The 21,856-nt window shown below is 42.4% G+C and overlaps 1 protein-coding gene across 3 annotated transcripts in view; it reads left to right on the top strand.

The window, feature by feature from the left end:
- Positions 1 to 3,125: 3,125 nt before the first annotated feature.
- NTNG1 (netrin G1) overlaps positions 3,126 to 21,856 on the top strand; it is a 484,639-nt gene continuing 465,908 nt past the window's right edge. For all 3 annotated transcript variants that reach the window (XM_030206226.1, XM_030206225.1, XM_030206224.1), the window contains exon 1: positions 3,126 to 3,371. In XM_030206226.1, coding sequence (XP_030062086.1) covers positions 3,126 to 3,371 — 246 coding nt within the window. The remainder of the gene's footprint in view (positions 3,372 to 21,856) is intronic.

Below are 21,856 nucleotides of genomic sequence, written 5' to 3'. Positions count from 1 at the left end.
TTTGTAATTGGTACTGTTATTTTTCTTTATATTTTACTTACTCTTGGTTGTCTGCTTTTTAAGACCTGTTATTGACTAAACTTTACGTAGAGCCAAGGATAATTCAAAGTATACAGTTGTCTGTGTTTTTGAGTGCTCTTCCCTTTTTTCATAGTCCAGTAAGTTAAAGTGAAGACCTGTATTCATGTGAGAGTGATTTAATATATTTATTGTTAATCTCTCTATATTGGCTAGAAGATCACGGAGTCTGATTTAAATATTTAGTGATTGCAGGTTATAGATTACCTACAGCTACAAACACAAGTTAATTGACAAATTAACTGATAATTGGCACTAACAACCAATTATTGGTGATAAATAGCACTAATTTACAGTTATGCCTGTAGCTGTGCTTAATAGGCATTCTATAATCTTAGTGCATACATTCTTTAGCATATAACAGCAAGGGGGTGTGAATGTGGGAGGGGTATGGGCAGGTCAGAGTCATACTCCACACTTATGTGCTTAGGTTATCGAATACGAACAGTTATGCATGTAATGTTAGGAGGTATTTTTTCACAGAGAGGGCTATGGATACATGGAATGTCCTCCCGAGGGAGGTGGTGGAGATGAAAATGATAATGGAATCCTGTTTAGAAGGAATGGATCCATGGAATCTTAGTGAAGGTTGGGTGGCAATGCTAGTATTTGGGAAGCAAAACCAGTGCTGGGCAGACTTCTATGGTCTGTGCCCTGATCGTGACTGAATAGATATGGATGGGCTTGAGTGTAAATTTTAAGGGGCTTCGACATTAGCTTGAGAACTTTTAGTACAAGAACAGAGCTGGGCAGACTTCTATGGTCTGTGCCCTGAGAATGGCAAGGACAAATCAAACTCGGGTATACATATAAAGTATCGCATACCATGTAAAATGAGTTTATCTTGTTGGGCAGACTGGATGGACCGTATAGGTCTTTATCTGCTGTCATTTACTATGTTACTATGTAACTGTAACCTTTAGGTGCAGACCTTTCTATGGTATAAGCAGCCATGTTGGTGCATAAATGCTGACACGCTAATATTTTATAATGATAATTTCATGCTTAGTTGCCTGTATAGATTCATACTTAGCTCGCAGTTTCCCAGTGCCAAACTGTAGGCAATCTGTAGTGAATTAAGCCCCCCAAATCAATTTATCACACATTAACACATGAATTAGCATGCATTAAATCAATTAGTGAGTGTTTAAAAAATTTTAATGTGCATTAATTTTTTTTTTACTAAAATGAATCTGTCAAATGAACTGAAACACATCTGAAAATTAGAAAAAAATGGCCAAATGAACCAAGACTGAATCAAAAATGTTTGCCTGGTACATATCCCTATAAGTACATGCCTCCTTCTGCGTATCAGTTTAATTTAGAAGGATTTGTCCTATTAGATATCCAGTGGTAACCCCTTTCCCATACCTCTCATCCCACGAATTTCAAGACATTAAGAAAGCTGAAAAGTAATATTTCATTAACTCCACACTTGTAGCTTCTAATAACATTAGACAATGAAGTGATTAATAAATTCAGTTTCATCTCAGACAATATGGCTTATAAAACAAACAGCCAACACAATAGAAAGATGCCAAAGAGATGAAAGAAAAAAAAAGACTTGAAAGGCCTGATGGAAATAAAGCCATTTTGCTAGCAGTTTCAGATTGGATAGTTGCTCCTGTTATCACTAGACACATCTAGATAAAGGTGTAAAGCCCTTGTATTGCAGATTATTGATTGCAGAAACAATGGTAACCCATAGGACCCCTGATGTCAGTTGTTAAACTAACAAATACTGAGAGAAGTGAGTCTCTAAGGTTTTAATGCAAGAGTTAGAAAGCGTACTGTTGTTATGGGTTTTTTTCAACCCTTGGTTTGTCCTTTATAATTATCCCTACAATGCCTTGAATGACAAATCATAATCATGTCCTCAAGATTCCTCTTGCTGTCATCATGCTGACAACTTCTGGGTTGATATTGAAAGCAAGTTATGCAATTCAGTGATGGACGGCTAACACATAACTTGCTTATCTGTATATTTTCCAAACATTATATAGATTGTATCAAGCCATTTAAATTACTAGATGGCCAGATATTGTCCATATAATTAGGGGCCAGATTAGAGGAGGGGCAAAGGCAGCCACCAAAAATTATCAATTTGGTGGCAATATTCAGCAGCTAAATGTTAAGATATCCATTTAGTTTAAGATTGCTGAATAAGCCTTCATTTGCATTGATAGTGCTGGCATGGTCATCACTGACTACATATGTTCAGCACCACTACTTGTATGGACAGCGACATTGAATACACATATTAAGTACCTGAGCCCACCCTTTAGACAGTGACTGCACTGGCTCAGTATGGGTGCACCCATTTTCAAGGAATAAAGAAGAGTGATTTCTTCCTCTAGGAGTTATACAAGAGTTAAGTAAGGAATTGGATATGAAAGCTTTCATGTGAACAAATTGAATGGATGTCTTGTTCTAGTACATCAAAGCACACCAGTAAGGGATATCCGTATTGTACTGATCTACTCCATCTTGTATCAAGCCACCAAAATATCAGCACGTCATACTTTTGTGTAATGTATTGATTATGGGACAGTAACTCTAACTTTCTTATTGCTTCTAAAAGGGCGCTGGTGCCAGAAGAAAAGAATGATTGATGGGAAAAAGACACCAAATACTAGAAGCTCATCCTTTTACTTCCAATACTGATGTATCAGCAAGCTCTGGACATCCCTAGTGAGTTGTGAACAGAGTGGATCACTCAGGGTTATCATCAGTGCAGCAGAAGACCCACTGCTTTGCTAAATTAATATCTGCTGCTGGACACTTTTTGGAAAGAGTTCTGATAGACATAACATACAGCAAAGAACAAGCTGCAAATGATTTTGAAGTACTGTTGCTTGAACATGGTCACCTTCCACCAAAGCCCTATGTGTCCTAGTATAAGCACTGTAGCTTAACATTTCTCATCTGATTGTGGATCCTGTGCTATTTGAAGCTATATACGCTATATACACAACTATTTCAGTACAATATATAACTGCAGTTAAGGAACAATTTTTGTCATTAAGAAGACGTCAAAGGATTTAGAGATGCATTTATCAGGTTTGCTGTCACTTCACACCCTTTGGGTTACTGTGTCTTCATCAATGCAGCACTATGCCTCTGAGTATGGACATTATGATGTGTGTAAGACTCTGATGAAATCAGATGAAGGGATAGTTTGGGAATACATGGCCTGTCAGCCTGAATCCACAGACATGACCAGATACCTGAAAGTGAGATTGGATCCCCCTGAAAGTACCTGTGGAGAACCTCCTGAGATATTCTGTGCTATGGTAAGCAAAGTGTTTTCAGTGCTTCATACTGTCTCTTGTATTCCAATGTTTAACCTCCTGAGCAAAGTGTTTGGAATTTATCATATTATTTCTTCATTGTATAGGTATGCATGCATATTGACGTGTGTTTACAAGGTTGACTGTAAGTACCAACAAAGCAAGGACATCCTTGGGGGCACCCCGACATAATATCCCCAACAAAACAGCCTTATAACAAAATAGCCCTTGACAAATCAGCCCCTAACAAAATAGCCCTTGACAAAATGGCCCGCCCACAAAATAATCCTTGACAAAATAGCTCCTACACAAAATAACCCCCTAGAAAAAAAAAACATCACAAAAAAAGATGATAAACTACAAGTGACATCTTCACTAATAAAGGCTCCTACCAGCACTACATTGTATATAGCATATATAAATAAAATTCTATAGCTACCAACTGGTATTCATGATCTGTTCTGCTTTTTAAGGAAGCTATTCTTCCATCATCATGCTAATTAAAAAAAACAATATTGTCATCATTTTCATAGTGTTACCAACCTCATCCTGTTTGGCAAGGTAAGATTATTAGGAAAAAAATGCAGTGCCACATTCTGGGCAGCCTGATCGGGCCCTTTTGTCAGGGGGCTAATTTGTCAAGGGCTATATTGTGGGCAGGCTGTTTTGACAGTGGCTGTTATGTCAGGGGCTATTATGTTGGGAGCTTTCTTGTTTAGAGCTTTTTTCTTGTGGCTGTTTTGACCGGGTACCATCCTTGGGATGGCACATTTCCAGTGGAAGAATTTCAGCTATTATTTTGACAAGTAAAAGACTGGTGATGTGCATTCATTAGCACACATTCAGTTTGTTAATACACCTTAAATTTTTTAAGGGAGGTAGTTTTAAAGATGCATTAGGACCATAACACATGATATTTGCCCCTTAACCCATTAAACGGCAATAACTTGTGTTATATTACCATAATACATGTTAATATAAGTTACCACAAATACGTAGTAATGAGATGCAAAGCATACAAATGCATGCAAAACACTGCATTACTGTGCAAATCAGATAATACAGCTTGCATTGAACTCCATTAGCTTTGTTATTCCTAAAAAAATAATACCAGTTAAACACGCATTATTTTTCCTGCCCAAAATATTGGGCTGCTAACATATGACCTGATTGCTCCTGGGCTGTATCTTAATGGGGCAAAAGCAAAAGGGGCTTCTCCCTCTCTCTCTCCCCCTCTCCCCAATATCTTCCTTGTGGTCTTTTGTAGGGCAGTCGCCCTTGCTTGTGCTGCCTTTGGGTTCAAAATGGTATCTGATAGGGGTCAGGCTGCCATATAAGGATTTTTTATCTTTATATGACAGCCTGACCTTTAGTAGTAGTACCACCAGCCTGATGCTAGAAGTCATGACTGCCATTTTGAACCCTGAGCCGGGGATTATTCTTGACTGCTCTGTTGTAGACCACCAGGGAGATTTAAAGTAGGCCCAGAAGGACCTAAAGGGGGATAAGGAGTTGGGGGGCTTTAGGGGAGTGAGACTTTTCGAGGGGACATTCAGTTGGAGTGGCCTGTACAAGGAAAACCTCTATGGGTCTCCATGGGGAAGGGACCTCTATATATAGGAGCAAGTTCTGTGGGTGCTTGAGCACCCCTCGGTATTGAGCAAACTCCTTCACTGTGTCCAGGGTGGGGTAATTTCCATTGGATTTAACATCCCCAATCAATTTGATAAGTTGGCTCCTATGCCTCTAAGGGGGGGGGGGGGGGGGGGGACTCCTGGAGCGGTGTCTGTGGGATGGAGGAGGGTAGAACCTTATAAAAAGGTTCAAAAAAGATCAATCAAAATGATAAAGGGGATAAAACTCATCCCATATGAGGAAAGGCTAAAGAAATTAGGGCTCTTCAGCTTGGAAAAGAGACAGCTGAGGGGAGATATGATTGAGGTCTATAGCATCCTAAGTGGTGCAGAATGGGTAGAAGTGAATCAATTTTTCACTCTTTCAGAAAGTACAAAGACCAGGGGGCACTTGATGAAATTACATGGAAATACTTTTAAAACAAATAGGAGGAAATATTTTTTTCACTCAAAGAATAGTTAAGCTCTGAAACTCACTGCCAGAGGATGTGGTAACAACAGATAGTATATTGGGGTTTAAAAAAGATTTGGACAAGTTCCTAGAGGAAAAGTCCATAGTCTGTTATTGAGATGGACATGGCGGAAGCTACTGCTTACCCTGCGATTAGTTGCATTATTCTATTACCACAGGAGTCACTAACCTTGGTAGTGCAGGTTGGTGACTCCTGTGATAAACTAAAGTGTAATGAAAGCCAACTTATTATCCCACTTGGTGTAAACAATTTAACACACATAAACCTGTGATTTAAAATGTGCAAAATTGCTTATCTCATGCTAAATAGTTTTAAAAATGTCAAAGTGCAGGCATGGGTAAAAGCCTATTTCCATTATGTAGCCTCCCATTGTCCCAGAACCTGTGGGATAGTTGTGTCCATCAACCAGCAGGTGGAGATAGAAAATACTGAGGAGCTGGACTGGATGCCGAGAGAGATATGTCTCAGCTCAGTTTTCAATTCTCTTTCTCCAGCAGGTGGATGGACACACTTTTCTGCCTCTGGTTCTGAGTGCTTTGCTCCTGGTCAAGTTGGTCAATTGGTCACCAGTTGAGCTTTGAGAATGACTTGAGTCTGCAGATTCATATCTGGAGGTTTTCAGGGCCCTATCTGTGGTGCCCCGTGAATTTACTTCTTCCATCTCTTCACCTCTCTCCTGTTTCCTGCGGAGCTCTCATTTTCCAGCACAACAACCTAAAAAGAGAAGGAAAGAGGTCTGCTGGAGAGCGTGGAAAAGATTATCAGTCTTGAGCCTTTCTCATCTGTGTTAAGACTTGTGGAGACTGTGATCTTGGGGGGAGTAGCTGGCAGTGGTATGTCCAACTAAAATTTGACTCATAACCGCTTGGAGAGCTGCAAGTGGAATCCTGACTCACTGCTTGGGACACATTGTGCTGCACATATGACAGTCAGTGTGAATGGTGACGCCCACGGAGGCAGTTAAGTGGTGTTCCCGCAGTGAGACCCACCAGCCGATATTGGGACATTGCAGTGCATGGGAGCTGGGAATCCCGTGGGACATGGAGGAAACAGTCGGCGGTAGCATATCTTTGGATTTGGTGCAGCATCCAAATATGCTGAGGTCTTTGGCAGGGCCATTTTGCAGATTGATGCAGGAGAGCATGAGAATGGGTGCCATTTTGTCAGGGCCAACTGGCAGTGAGAAGCAGTCTCTATCTGATCACGCTTGGAGCACAACCGCCATTTTACAGCCTCAGGGCCCAGCTGAGCATTCTGCTGCATCAGGATCTTTTTTTTCTTATACCAGGCCTATTTATTGAAGCAGGGACAATCAGAGTTGCTGTAAAGTGCTTCAGTGTCTTGCCCCACTGCCCCTTCGGCTCCTAAGAGATGTTGTTTAGACCTCCAGGAGTGGGCAGATGAGGCTATGTCTGCTTCTCCCTCCTTATCTGATGTGGACTCAGTCTATTCAGAGGAGCCTTCATTGAATGAGCCATTACAGGAAAAAGATCTCCTTCCTGAGGTGGTGGTGGGGGGGATGATCCAGAAGTACTGAGGTTGTTTCATAAAAAGAAACTCAGCACTCTTATTTCTGAGGCACTGGCAGTGCTTTCCATTGAGGAGCTTTCTGCACTGGTGTCAGGAGTTCCATCTTTGTCAATCATGATGGCCCTTCTAAGGCCATCCTGATATATTCAGAAATTCAAGACCAGATTATAGCAGAATGGGTCTCACTGGATGCAGGGCTGAGATTGGGAAGAGCCATGGGCTCACCTCTACCCATTAGTTCCAGAGGAGAAAGATAAATTTCAGCTTCCCAGGGTGGACTCCCTGGTTATGGCAGTGACTATGAAGACCACCTTGCCAGTGAAAGGGGGCATTGCCCTAAAAGACCTATAGGATAGGTGGCTAGAAGGCTCGCTTAAACAAGTGGCCTCTTTGGACCAGATTGATTGGAGGGTGGCCAATGTAACGCCCATTTTTAAAAAAGGCTCTAGGGGAGATCCGGGAAATTATAGACCGGTGAGTCTGACGTCGGTGCTGGGGAAAATGGTAGAGGCTATTATTAAAAACAAAATTACAGAGCACATCCGAGGACATGGATTACTGAGACCGAGTCAGCACGGCTTTTGTGTGGGGAAATCTTGCCTGACCAATTTACTTCAATTCTTTGAAGGAGTAAACAAACATGTGGACAAAGGGGAGCCAGTTGATATTGTGTATCTGGATTTTCAAAAGGCATTTGACAAGGTACCTCATGAAAGGCTACAGAGGAAATTGGAGGGTCATGGAATAGGAGGAAATGTCCTATTGTGGATTAAAAACTGGTTGAAGGATAGGAAACAGAGAGTGGGGTTAAATGGGCAGTATTCACAATGGAGAAGAGTAGTTAGTGGGGTTCCTCAGGGGTCTGTGCTAGGACTGCTGCTTTTTAATATATTTATAAATGATTAGAGATGGGAGTAACTAGTGAGGTAATTAAATTTGCTGATGACACAAAGTTATTCAAAGTCGTTAACTCGTGACAGGATTGTGAAAAATTACAAGAGGACCTTACGAGACTGGGAGACTGGGCGGCTAAATGGCAGATGACGTTTAATGTGAGCAAGTGCAAGGTGATGCATGTGGGAAAATAGAACCCGAATTATAGCTATGTCATGCAAGGTTCCACGTTAGGAGTTACGGACCAAGAAAGGGATCTGGGTGTCGTCGTCGATAACACACTGAAACCTTCTTCTCAGTGTGCTGCTGCGGCTAGGAAAGCGAATAGAATGTTGGGTATTATTAGGAAAGGTATGGAAAACAGGTGTGAGGATGTTATAATGCCGTTGTATCGCTCCATGGTGCGACCGCACCTTGAGTATTGTGTTCAATTCTGGTCACCGCATCGCAAGAAAGATATAGTAGAATTGGAAAAGGTGCAGCGAAGGGCGACTAAAATGATAGCGGAGATGGGACGACTTCCCTATGAAGAAAGACTAAGGAGGCTAGGGCTATTCAGCTTGGAGAAGAGACGGCTGAGGGGAGACATGGTAGAGGTATATAAAATAATGAGTGGAGTGAAACAGGTGGATGTGAAGCGTCTGTTCACGCTTTCCAAAAATACTAGGACTAGGGGGCATGCGATGAAACTACAGTGTAGTAAATTTAAAACAAATCGGAGAAAAGTTTTCTTCACCCAACGTGTAATTAAACTCTGGAATTCATTGCCGGAAAATGTGGTGAAGGCGGTTAGCTTAGCAGAGTTTAAAAAGGGGTTGGACGGTTTCCTAAAGGACAAGTCCATAAACCGCTACTAAACGGACTTGGAAAAATCCAAAATCCCAGGAATAACATGTATAGAATGTTTGTACGTTTGGGAAGCTTGCCAGGTGCCCTTGGCCTGGATTGGTCGCTGTCGTGGACAAGATGCTGGGCTCGATGGACCCTTGGTCTTTTCCCAGTATGGCATTACTTATGTGACAGTATGCAGCTCATTCATTGCAAGAGCAATAGCAGAGGCTATTAATGAGTTGTTAGAGCCTGCACTATATCTTCGGCTCTCATGGTACATTGGCAATTCTGGTTGCGGTATTGGGCAGTAGATGCAGCATCAAATTCACGTCTAGTTAAACTGCCCTTTTTGGGATAAGTGGCCATTTGGAGACTATCTCAGTAACTTGATGAAAGAACTGGGAAAACTAAGCCACAGCAGTTGCCGGAGAATAAGCCAAAAACTGCTGGTCGTCGATCTCGATTTTGAGACAGCAGATAGGACCGGCCTGGTCATCAGCAATATGTTCAGAAGTCCTACCTTCAGGCACACCAGTCTTCTTTTTGAGCAGACAGGAAGTCCTCCTCTTAGTCAGCCAGAGCACCCAGTGCCTCCAGAGCTTTGCAATGATGCAAGGCTGGGCCATTCTTCTCTTCCTCTGGTGGGAGAACATCTTCGGGATTTCAGAAGGAGTGGGTCAAAATCATGTCAAACTACTGGGTTCTGGATATTCTTACAGAAGGTTACAAGTTAGAGTTCTTCTGCCCAGTTGCTAATCTCTTCTTGCAGTCTCCTTGTTGAAAAAAACCCAAGATGCCCGAGGTTCAGGACACCGCAGATTCCTTGTTGGCACTATGGGCCATTCTTTCAGTACCCCAGGCTGAACAGGGACAATGCAGATACTCCATCTACTTCATTGTCCCAAAGAAGCAAGGCACCTTTCATCCAGTCTTAGATCTCAAAGGTCTAAACCATTTTCTCATGGAGACACTAAGAGCAGTCACAGCCTTAGTTCAAGCGGGAGAATTTCTCACCTCCCTCGATCTCTAGGAGGCGTACTTGCATTTACCCATATGGCTGCCGCATCAGAGGTTTCAACGTTTTGCGGTACTAGGTCATCACTTCCAGTTCAGGGCTTTGCCCTTCTGTCTTGCAATGACTCCAACAACATTTCTCAAGGTTATGGTGGTGGTGTCATCCTTCCTTTGGTGCCAGGGAATCAGAGTTCACTCATATCTCAATGACTGCTTCATTTGTGTGTTGTCCTATTTGTACAGCATGGCAGTGACAAAGTTGTCCATCTTCTACATTCGTTTGGTTGGGTGATCAACTTCAAATAGAGCATTTGGGTGTTCTATTCAACACAGCACAGGAAAGGATCTTTCTCTGCGAGTACGGGAAGTTGAAGCTGGTTCAACAGATTTGTCATCTAAGTCAAGGCAGACCCAGAGTCTGGGACTACGTTCAGGTTCTGGGGTTAATGACAGCAGCGATGGAAGTGGTGCCATGGACAAGAGTTCATTAGTGGCCATTACAGGAATCTCTTCTCAGCCACTGGTCTGTGGTGTCACAGAAGTATGACCTTCATCTTTCCTTGACTGTGGTTGCCAGACAGAGTATACAGTGGTGATTGTCACCCAGGAATTTGACCATCAGCACTCCCTTTCCAATAACATAATGGGAGGTGGTGCCAACAGCTGCCAGCATGTCAGGTTGGGGAGCTCATTATAAGTTCCATCTGGCACAGGGCACCTGGACGGAACAGGAATCTTGACAGTTGATAAATCGCTTGGAGCTCAGGACAGTGTGGAATTACCTTACATGACTTCACTCCCTTTCTTGGGGCCCCAGTCCAAGTTTTCTCCGACAGTGTGATGGTGGTGGCTTATATTAACAAGCAAGGCGGGACCTGCAGTTATCCAATGGCGGTGGAGGTGGCCTCCCTCATGATTTGTGTGGAGAAAAATCATCAGCTCACATGGCAGGATCATTGAATGTGGAGGCAGAATTTCTCAGCAGGCACACCTTTGACCTTGGAGAATGGGAACTATCCAGCCAGAGGATTCAGCTGATAGTGGGCCAATAAGGTTCTCCACTTCTGGACTTGATGGCGGTGAAAAAGAATTCCAAAATACCTAAGTTCTTCAGCCGTTGGAAAAAAAAACTTGACTTGATGGGGATCAGTGCCCTTCTGCAGCCCTAGCCAGAGACATACCTACTGCATGGCTTCCCTCTTTGGTCCATGGTAGGCCCCATGTTGAAAAAGATTGCATTGCACGGGGGTCGAATAATTCTCATATCCCTGAATTGGCTGTGGAGACCATGGTACACAGACTTCATTTGACTGCTGGATGGAGTTCCTCTCCATCTTCCATATACATCCTACTGAAGCAGGATCCAGTGCTCATGGAGGATCCATGCCCCTTTGGTCTTGTAGCTTGGCCATTGAAAGGGCTTGGTTGAGACGAAAAGATTATTCTGATATGGTCATTGCTACCTTGCTTCAGGCTCAGAAATGCTCTACATCCATGGCATATGTGAGGGTGTAGAGGACATTCAAGGGCTGGTGTTCTGAGCGCAGACTTCCTCCCCTCTCTACTCAGATCGCGCACATCCTAGCGATTATCCAGGCAAGTCTAAAAAAGATTGGCATTGGGTTTTCTAAAAGGTAAGGTTGCGGCTGTGGCCTGTTTCAGAGGCCACTATAGAAGTTGTCTCTTGCAGCTCACCCAGATATTGTTTGATCTTTACAGGGAGCAGGACGCTTGTGGCCTCCCTTTTTTATGCTATGTCCAGAGTGGAACCTTAATTTAGTCCTTCTGGCTCTTCAGAAGCTTCCTTTTGAGCCACTCTGGAAGGTCACTTTAAAGATCTTATACTAAAGACAGCATTCTTGGTAGCTCCTGCGTTGGCACATAGGATTTTGGAGCTTCAGGCTTTCTCTTGTCGGGATCCCTTTCTTTGTTTTTCAGAGTGGGAATATCCCTGCACATAGCTCCTCCTTTTCTTCCAAAAGTGGTATCAGCATTTTTTCTCAATTAATCTGTGGAGCTTCTATCTTTTTGCAGATAGGACGAAGAGGCTCAGTATTCTTCCTTGAAGCATAGAGTCCTCATTAGATACCTGGAAGTCCTGAATTGTTTGTGCTTTTTGGTAAGCAGAGGCTTGGCTTCATGGCTTCCAAGCCCACAATTGCTAGATGACTGAAGGAGACATCGCATCAGTTTATTTGCTTGTGGGGAAGCATGCTCCTCAGGTTTTGTGGGCTCTTTCTATGAGGCATACAGCGACATCCTGGGTGGAGACTACCTTGCTGTCTCTGGCAGATCTGTGCAGGGTGGTGACATATATACCTTTGCCAAGCACTACAGGGTGGACATTGTGGCATGCACAGAAGACAGTTTGGGGGCTGAGGTCCTCAGGGCAGTGGTGTCAGGATCCCATGCACTATAAGATTGCTTTTGAGCATCCCACAGTTTCTGGAATAGTGGGGAGCTGCGTAATAGAAGGAGAAATTAGATCTTACCTGATAATTTTCTTTCCATTAATCCTTCCCACTATTCCAGAGGTGCGCCTGAGGATTTCTGAGATGTTTAGTCAGTGTGAAGTAATGGGTCAATTAATGAAAGTCACCTCGCATGGTGCTTCCTGCATATCTCTTGTTCTCTACAAGCTTTTAACATGGTTCCCTGAGGGGTGGGGGGGGGGGGGCTTCATTCAATCTCACTACTTTCCTTTCTCATTTACTGTATCCCAACCCCATTCCCTTTGCTCTTTCTTTTATTTTCCCTACCCTGCTTTCACTCTTGCTGCTGCTTAGCAAAGGTTTGAATAATTTGATGTGATTGGAGGTTCTTTTCTGTCCAGATATTGTAGGTTTTTTAAAATCTAGATTGTAAACCACCCAGGTCTGTGAGTCATCTTGGGCAATATAGTAAGTTTTAATAAATTATAAACTATAAGTTGTCCAGAGACAAGAGAGGTCCATACATGTTTGCTGGTCTGGCTAGTGTTAGGTTAGCAAGTTTTTTTTAAGGTTGTTGTGTTTATTCCAAGTTTCTCTTTGATGCTTGACTATGTAAATACTGAGGAGCTATACTGGATGCCAAGAGAGATATGTCTCAGCTCAGCTTTTAATTCTTTATCTCCACCTGTTGGTTGATGGACACAACTATGCCATAGGTTCTGGAATAGCGGGAAAGAATAATGGAAAGAAAATTATCAGGTAAGACCTAATTTCTCCAAAATGTTCATACAGGGGAGCAATCAAAAAGGTTGGGGTAGCAGAAGACCTAAAGCCTACTCTGTGTGAATCTGTGACTCTCTTTTTTTCTCTCTGTCTCTGTCTCTGTCTTGCTCTTTTATCTGTTTATCTATCTATCCCAACACAAGCAAATGCATAATTAAGTAGCTCATTTGCATGTTTCAGAAAGTTTAAAAAAACCTATAAAAAGCTTGTTTTCTGCATACTCTGTCAAAACTTGACCAATTTCATTCTCGCTTCGATCTCTCAGCCTTTGTAATTCTACTCTCAAATAGAGAGTACCTCTTTTGTAAACCTCTGTGAATCCAACCATGGAAAATGGTCGGTATATAAGAACTGGACAGAATAGAATAAAATATATCATGCTAGATAAATTTACAATAAGCCTACATTCACATCAACCACCTCACCTAAATGATGAAACTTTGTTGCTGTCATAGAAGGCTCCTGATAATTGTACTGGTAGTTATGATATCATTATGCACTATGTAGGGTATTTGCAGCATGTACAAATAAATCACTGGTGATTTTCACCAAGACTGCAGAAGGTTGTTGTGGAGGACGATACACTGTTTGCAAGCACAGATTCTTAACACAGGGAACATCTTATTAATGTGGTTTATGATTGGTAGTTTGGTCGGAGGCATATGCTGTGAATAGTTTCATTTTGACAAAGCACAGACATGGCTGGTTAGTCCATTTGCTTATTTCACAGTCATGAATTTGGCTTAGGCAGACGGGATACTGTACCTATTAATCAAAGTGACATCTGCACAGCAAAAACATAGGGGTAAAGGGAATTACAATTCAGTACGTCAGCTTTCGAAATATCAGTTTGTAAGTTAAAGCTGGGCATACAGAGTGATTATTATTGCAATTTTGTTTTTGAGGGCGGGGGGTTAGTTGGTTTGCCTGTAATATGCCGCATGGCAGTATTTTGTCTAGTGGAAAATAAATATACCACATAAGTGAAATAAATATATGCTAGCAGTAAAAAAAAAGATTAAAAAAATATGCTTTTGAGGACTCAAGATATATTAACATTGCAGTGGGGCACTGGTCGTATAGGACTAGATTTACTAAATGGTGCTCAATATCAGCACCAAAAAAAAAAATTGGTGCTCAGTGCTGTTCTATATGGACACTTAAAGATGAGCACCAGGTACAGAATAGCATTGAGTGCCAATTTCAGCGACCAAATTTGGGTGCCAGGACTTACGCCTGCTAACACCAGTAGTAATTCCCAGCACCTAATTGGGCGCACATCCCGGTATTTTCTAACACCGAGTGCAAAGTTTTGGAATGTGTGGCCCTTCCATGTACCTCCGATAGCCACACCCCCTTTTGGGTTATGCGCTGTGAGATTTGGGTGCGCATTGTTACAGAATAGGACATAGTAGGATGTGTGTACAAATTCATATTGGTGTCAATTAACATCCAATTACTGGCATTAATTGACTCATTAGCCAATTTAGCTAGCTGCGCACTATGGATTGGCACTCAAATATCAGTGCCCAATTTTGAGCACCATATATAGAATCCAGGAGATATTGTCACTGGACAGTGATGGTCTGTAACTGACTAAAACAGAAGTTGGTCAGCAGTGCAGAATAGCAAAGATTATAAATACATTAGATATTGCTTCCAAATTACTGTACAAGTGGGCAGAAGTAAAGGTGCAAATACTGCATTCATTTTGATATGTCACCCTTTGGCAATGTAACTGCAGGCACACTGGGCACTGATTCCTGCATCGCTACTTTGCATAGCACTGGCCAAATGCCCACGTAAGCAGAGTCTAATTCTAGCATGCCCCTCTATACCGACAGCTGAAATGGCAATACAGAGCCATAATTTGCTTTTCAGGTTTAGATAAACTTGTCTGCCACATCCTAATGGAACACCCGGGTGACTTAACAATGGTAAAATTATCTGCAATTATCTCCTGCTCCCAGCTAATTTTCTACATAGGTTTAAACAGAAGCTTGGTAGGAAGCCTACAGACAGAGAAAGGCAAGTATGTTTGTACAATTTATGGAGTAGAAGTGCTGATGGCAGTGGAAATGTGAGCCCTTGAGTGCTGCTATGGATTTCATAGTCAATCAAAACTAAATTAGGAAACAAGATTATTAAAAAGTCTTCTGTGCATGTAATTCTGGCATAATATTATGAGTTGGACATTAAGTATATCCCTTGGAGATTTTCAGCATCATTAGTGCAGCATGCCTTTAATTAGAAGAAAGCTCGGATTAGTAAAAATAGGCAAATAGCATACTCTGTGGTGCTGTTAGGAACATGGTTATTATGTTTACTGAAATAATTAATGAAGGGATATTATTGGTTTTCTGGATAACATATAAGTCACAGTTTGAAATAAAAATGAATTTTATTCCAGTATCTTTATTCATAACTCACGCACACTCTATCAGCACTATAAAAGTTCTGCCATGGGGGAGATTGGTAGTTCTTCCTTTCTCTTTCTTCTAGAGCAGGCAGCATCAGCGCTAAGATTTTAGGGGCCCTTTTATTAAAGGGTTGCTGAGCGGCAACAAGGAACTACCACAGGCCCAACATGGGTGTGACCAGTAGTTCCACCCCAGCGTGCACCATTTCCTGCGCTAGCGGAAATATTGAAAATAAATATTTCTGCAGGGGGATACTTGGTGGTAATTGGGCTGCGTCACACACTGCCCAATTACCACTAGGTTAACATGGGAGCCCCTATTGCCACCTGCTCCCCCCTGAAATGGCCACTTGGCAAGTGCGAATTACCGCACAACCATTTCACTTTTGGCTATTTTCACCCATTGCAGTAGAAGAGGCCCTGGTGCATGGGGAAAACAGTCATCGCTGCTAGTGCAGGGCCCCCTTTACCGCAACGTAGTAAATGGCCCCTTAGTGGCCCCCAGTCCGAATACTTACAAAGATAAGTGATAGTAATATATTAAATGTGTTGAAGCTGATGAGGAATTTGGTGCTATATATATATATTGCCAAAAAATAACTATCGGTCAATAATTACCACTGAGGTAAAAATTGAAAAAATTAAAAAATTGAAAATATTGAAAACGTTGAACTGAGTTGGAGAATGTGGGAATATATACATATATGAAATTAATGCATATCTAGGACCAAGGAAGTGAAGTGGGTTGTCTTAGTGGTGGTGCCAGGGATTTGGTTCTTAATTGTAATAGACCCCTCCTTCCCCCTCCCCCAACTAGCCTAGTTTGGTCACTGCAGAAACAGTCTTGCATCCCGGAAACATGCGCCAAGGGTTCTTCTAGAATCCTATATTGTGCACTGTAGATTGGTCACAACAAAAAGAGATGCAATCACGAACTGCAATTAAAAAGAAGCACTGCAGCAGCTTAGAAAAGGCTTAAGAGGTGTTTTATTCTAATCGTCAATATAAAATGTGGTACCAGGTGAAAAATAGCCAAACTTCCACAAAAATTTATCTTAGCCCGTCATGTTTCGGCAAACCATAGTGCCTGCATTGGGACAAATCGCCATATTTATTGTGAGTCAGATAATACCTATAAAATAAAGAAAAACAAATAAAAATTATCTATAGCAATTAAATTATATATGAAAGAGGGCTTTGCAATAGCACACTTTTCTGCTTGATTTAAAATTTCATTACTATATATAATTTTTAATTGTGGCTTCTTACCTTATAGTAATATTGCACTGTTGCATAGGGTCTTTTACATGCATGAACTAGGTTTACATTAAAAAAAAAAAGCCCCAAAACAAAACATATAATATTCCTCTCCCTCTTTGAGAGCAATTTTCGGAGCCACTTACCAGGCAGATAAAAAGGTATCTACCTTGGCAAAATTGCTTGGCTAAAAATAGAGGGGCATTTTTGAAAGAAACGTCTAAATCAGAATTTGGACGTTTTACAAAGACGTCCAAATTCTGAACAGGAAAGGTCATTTTCGAAAAAGATAAATGTCTATCTTTTGTGTTCGAAAATACCATGGATGTTTTGTGATTTGGATGTCTTTTTTTGGTCCATTTTCGAACAAAAGACGTCCAAATGCAAGACGTCCAAAACAGAGGAGGAGTGGCTTAGTGCAGCGGGCTTTGATCCTGGTAACATGGGTTCAATTCCCACTGCTGCTCCTTGTGACTTTGGGCAAATCAAAAGCACAAGGGGCATTTTTGCATATGACATCTAAGTCTGAATCTGGACGTTTTTTGTAAAACGTCCAAAATCAGAACAGGAAAGATCATTTTCTCAAAAAAAAAAGTCTATCTTTTCCTATTGAAAATGCTGTTTGGAAAAATGTTTTGTGATTTGGATGTTTTATTTTCTGGTCCATTTCAAACAAATACATCCAAATGCAAAACGTATAACATACACAAGAAAATTCACAATAAAGTGAAGCCATTCACATGTTCCAAGTGTGGTAAAGCTTTGGTTGTAATGTAAATCTCAAAGTGCATCAGAAAGTCCACACGGGAGAGAAACCATTTGCATGTATAGAGTCTGATAAACACTTTGGTCAGAAGGTAAACCTCACAATGCACCAGAGAATACACACAGGAGTGAAACCATTTACATGTCCTGAGTGTGAATGGAGTGCCCCAGGATCTGTACTGAAACCTGTGCTATATAAGATGTTCATAAATGATCTGGAGATAAGAGTGATGAGAGAAGTGATTACATTTGCTGATACGACAACATTATTTAGCCATTAAAATGGCAGAGGATTGCAAAGATTTGCCAGAAGGCTCTTTTTATGACTAGGAGACTTGCCATCTAAATGGCAGATGAACCTTAATGTAGACAAGTGCAAAGTGATATCTAGGGGAAAAATAATTCCAACTACAGAAACAAAATTCCAAGTTCTGAGGTAGAAATCTTCACCAAGAAAGGTTCTTGAAGCCACTGTGGACAATACATTGAAATATTCAGCCCTGTGTGCTATGACGGCTCTAAAAAATAAAACAACAACCACCAAACAAATAGAATGTTAGGCATTATTCATTCTGCCTCAGTATAATAGGTCACTGGTCTGACCGCACTTTCAGTATTGTGTGTAGTTGTGGTTGCCCTGTTTCAAAGGGATCAATAAAGCAGAACTAGAAAAGGTTCAGAGGAGAGTGCAAGCATGATAAAATGGATAGAATACCTCCTCCAAAGAAAATGTGGGAGCGAGGTTCTGGAAGCTAAATTTAGGCTTTTAGGTAGAAAGCTGAAATCCAGAACCTCCAAGGTAGCATTTTTAGAAGTGTTCCCTGTTCCACACGCAGGGCCCCAAGAGACAGGCTGAACTCTGGAGCTTCAATGTGTGGATGAACAGATTTTAGATTTGTTAGGACTGGGCAGATATTAATATAGTAAATGATGGCAGATAAAGACCTGAAGGGTTTATCCCGTCTCTGCCCAAGAGAAACTCATTTTACATGGTATTGGATACTTTATATGTATACCTGAGTTTGATTTGTCCTTGTCATTTTTGAGGCACAGACAGTAGAAGTCTGCCCAGCACTGTTCTGAAGCTAACGTCGAAGCCCCTTAAAATTTACACTTAACCCATCCATATCTATTCAGACCGATCAGAGCACAGACTGTAGAAGTCAGACACGATCAGGGCCCAGCACTGGTTTTGCCTCCAAATTACCGGCGTTGCCACCCATTTTCACGATCCATTTTCCAGTGATAAGCCGTGGCCCTCCCAAGTCTACCTGACTAAAAAATGTTGTTATGGACTTTTCCTCCACAAACTTTGTTGAAACCTTTTTTTGAACCCCTCTGTATAGATGCTTTGACCACATCCTCCGGCAACCAAGTCCACAGCTTAATATGCTGCAGATAAAACAAACCTTCTGTGTTCTCTTAAGGCTTCTGCACCTGGAGTTATGATGTTGCGGTTCTCCAGGTCTGAGTAAGTGGAACCAACATTTCAAGCATCGTGCAGTGCCCCACCACAAACAAAACACCCCAGAAACGGCCTGGCATTGAAATCTGGGATCAGCGCAACTGTGGGAACTTATGCAGGCTGAATATCGGCATTGCACACTTCTCTGTCTACTTTCAAAACAACTCCCTGCAATCAGGCTAACACTGAGGTCCCAGGACACTGTAGGCAGCTTGATGGGAGGTTTTCAACAGAAGCAACTACAGGCTGTACAGAGATGAAATGCGCCACACATTAAGTACATAAGTGTTGCCATAATGGGACAGACAGAAGGTCCATCAAGCCCACTATCCGTCCCCAAACCAGTGGCCAATCCAGGTCACAAGCACCTGACAGATCCCAAAACAGTACATAAATTTCTCTGGGGCAGAAGGAGCCTATTCTTAAAAGATGGGTTCACCTTAACCAGGGGGTGGAACCAGATGCTGGTAATATGAACATTTAAAAAGGAGAGATAGAGCAGCTTTTAAACTAGAAACTGGGGAAAGTCCGACAATCACTCAAAAGTAATGGTCGGAACCCCTATCTTTAAAAGATATCACAAAACCAGGGAAGATCGGCATGTTGATAGTGCAGGTTCCAGTAAAGACCTTACCAGACCAGACAGCTCATTTCTCGAAAGTGATCGCCGGCCATTTTCCGACATAAATCGGGAGATGGCCGGCGATCTCGGAAAAAGCGGCCAACTCGGTATAATCGAAAGCCACTTTTTTTGGCAACATCACCACTTTCCCATCGCGTCGCCGGCCAAAGTACAAAGGGTGCGTGTTGGCGGCGAAGTGAAGGTGGGACCATGGGCGGGAATGGGCGTTGCTACCAGATGTCCGGCTTTCGGCGATAATGGAAAAAAAACGGCGATAAGCAGTATATCGCCGGGTTTACTTGGTCCTTTTATTTTCACGACCAAGCCTCAAAAAGGTGCCCCAACTCACCAGATGACCACTGGAGGGAATGGGGGATGACCTCCCCTACTCCCCCAGTGGTCACCAACCCCCTCCCATACTAAACAAAATAAAACTAAAAACCTTTTTTGCCAGCCTGTATGCCAGCCTCAAATGCCGTACCCACCTCCATGACAGCAGAATGTGTTGTCTCCTCCGACAAGCCTTTTCCTGTTGCGATGTGCTCTCGGGTGAGTGTGACACCTTTTCTGTTAGGTGCCCTGCAGCGTCACATTAGCAATGCATTGTGGTGGGTGTAGGGTACTGGGCTCTACTCCCATGGTGCTTTTCCGCCCCTGCTAACTGGGTCAGAGTGTGCCCTGTTTTGTTCCGGTAGTCCATGAGGCAGTGGCCATTTTTGTAAGCCAGTTTTAGATCCCTTTCATGTGTTACCCATGTTAGAGAACGTTATTACCTTGATGTGGCTGAAAGAGCGGCATTGTACACCATTCTGCCCAGCTCTGACCTACTGCTAATATCTTTGCTAGTGGGGGGCACAACTTCTGATCTGCAGTTAACTGTGAGTAAACGTGCTTATTAAAATAAAGGACTTTTTCAAAGAGATTAGTCTTCAGGTGTCACCTGGGTGTGCCAAGGTATACAGCAGCAACAAGTCCTAGAGGCCTGCGTGTATTGCAGGTCCCTGGAGCACGTTTAGTGGGTACCGCAGTGCACTTAAGGCAGGCGGGACCCAGGCCCCCCCTACCTGTAACACTTGTGCTGGTAACGGAAAGCCCTCCAAACCCACTGTACCCACATGTAGTTGCCCCCTTCACCCCTAAGAGCTTTGGTAGTGTTGGTACATTTGTGGTAGTGGGGTTTGTGGGGGGGGGGGAAGTTGGGGGGCTCAGCACCCAAAGTAAGGGAGCTATGCATGTGGAGGTTTTTCTGAAGTCCACCGCACTGACCCCTAGGGTGCCCAGCTGGTGTCCTGGCATTCCGGGGGACCAGTGCGCTACAAATGCTGGCTCCTCCCACGACCAAATGCCTTGGATTTCGCCGGGTTGGAGATGGCCGGCATTTTTTTCCATTATCGCTGAAAAACCAAACCCGGCCATCTCAAAACCCTGCGAACTCCAAGGCATTTGGCCGGGCTGAAACCGTATTATCGAAAAAAAGATGGCGGACATCTTTTTCGATAATACGGTTCCGGCCAGCTGTAGTGCCACCGCCAACATAGATCACCGGCGATCTATTTGGCCGGCGACGTTCGATTATGCCCTCCAGGTGTCTTTAAATACAGAGCAGGTAGATTTTAAAGCTTGCAAATTATCTCTGTCAACCGCTGAGCAAGTTGTAAATAGGAATAGCAAGCATTGTTTGAAATGTATGTATGCAAATGCCTGAATCCTAAGAAATAAGATGGGAGAGTTAGAATATATTGCACTAAATGAAAAGATATAACAGGCATTTATGAGATCTGGTAGAAGGAAGATAACCAATGGGACACTGTCATACTAGGGTACAAATTATATTGCAGTGATAGGATGGACCGAATTGGTGGAGGCATACATTATATGTGAAAGAGGGCCTTGAATAGACTAAACATTCTACAAGACACAAACCACATCTTGGAATCCCTATGGACAGAAATTCCATGTGTAAAGCAGAAAAAGATAGTGATAGGAGTGTACTACTGTCTACCTGGCAAACAATTTGCAAGATCCAAAACAACAGAAAAAAGAGGAGCAGACCACGTAAAAAGTAAAATGGTATTTATTCCCAAGTCATCAAAACAGCAATTTCCTTTATTTGCCCAGCATGGCTATGTTTTGTCCTAGAAGGGTTGCATCAGTCCAATGTTTTCCCTGTCTGGTTACTGCAATACAGCACTAGAAACTAACAGGAGGTTTGCTTTTACAAGCAACAGTTACAGCAGTAGCCAGAGTAACCTGACATATAGGCTGCCTTCAAATGCAAACATCTTCAAAAAAGATTGTGTTGGAGGCAAAAACACATAGAGGGGCATAATCGAACGGGGCACCCAAGTTTTGCTGAGGACGTCCTCGCA

The sequence above is a fragment of the Microcaecilia unicolor genome, chromosome 6, assembly GCF_901765095.1.
Source record: "Microcaecilia unicolor chromosome 6, aMicUni1.1, whole genome shotgun sequence".
In the NCBI taxonomy this organism is placed as follows: domain Eukaryota; kingdom Metazoa; phylum Chordata; class Amphibia; order Gymnophiona; family Siphonopidae; genus Microcaecilia; species Microcaecilia unicolor.
The sequence above is the reverse complement of the archived record's forward strand: the minus strand, read 5'-3'. Positions and strand labels throughout refer to the sequence as shown.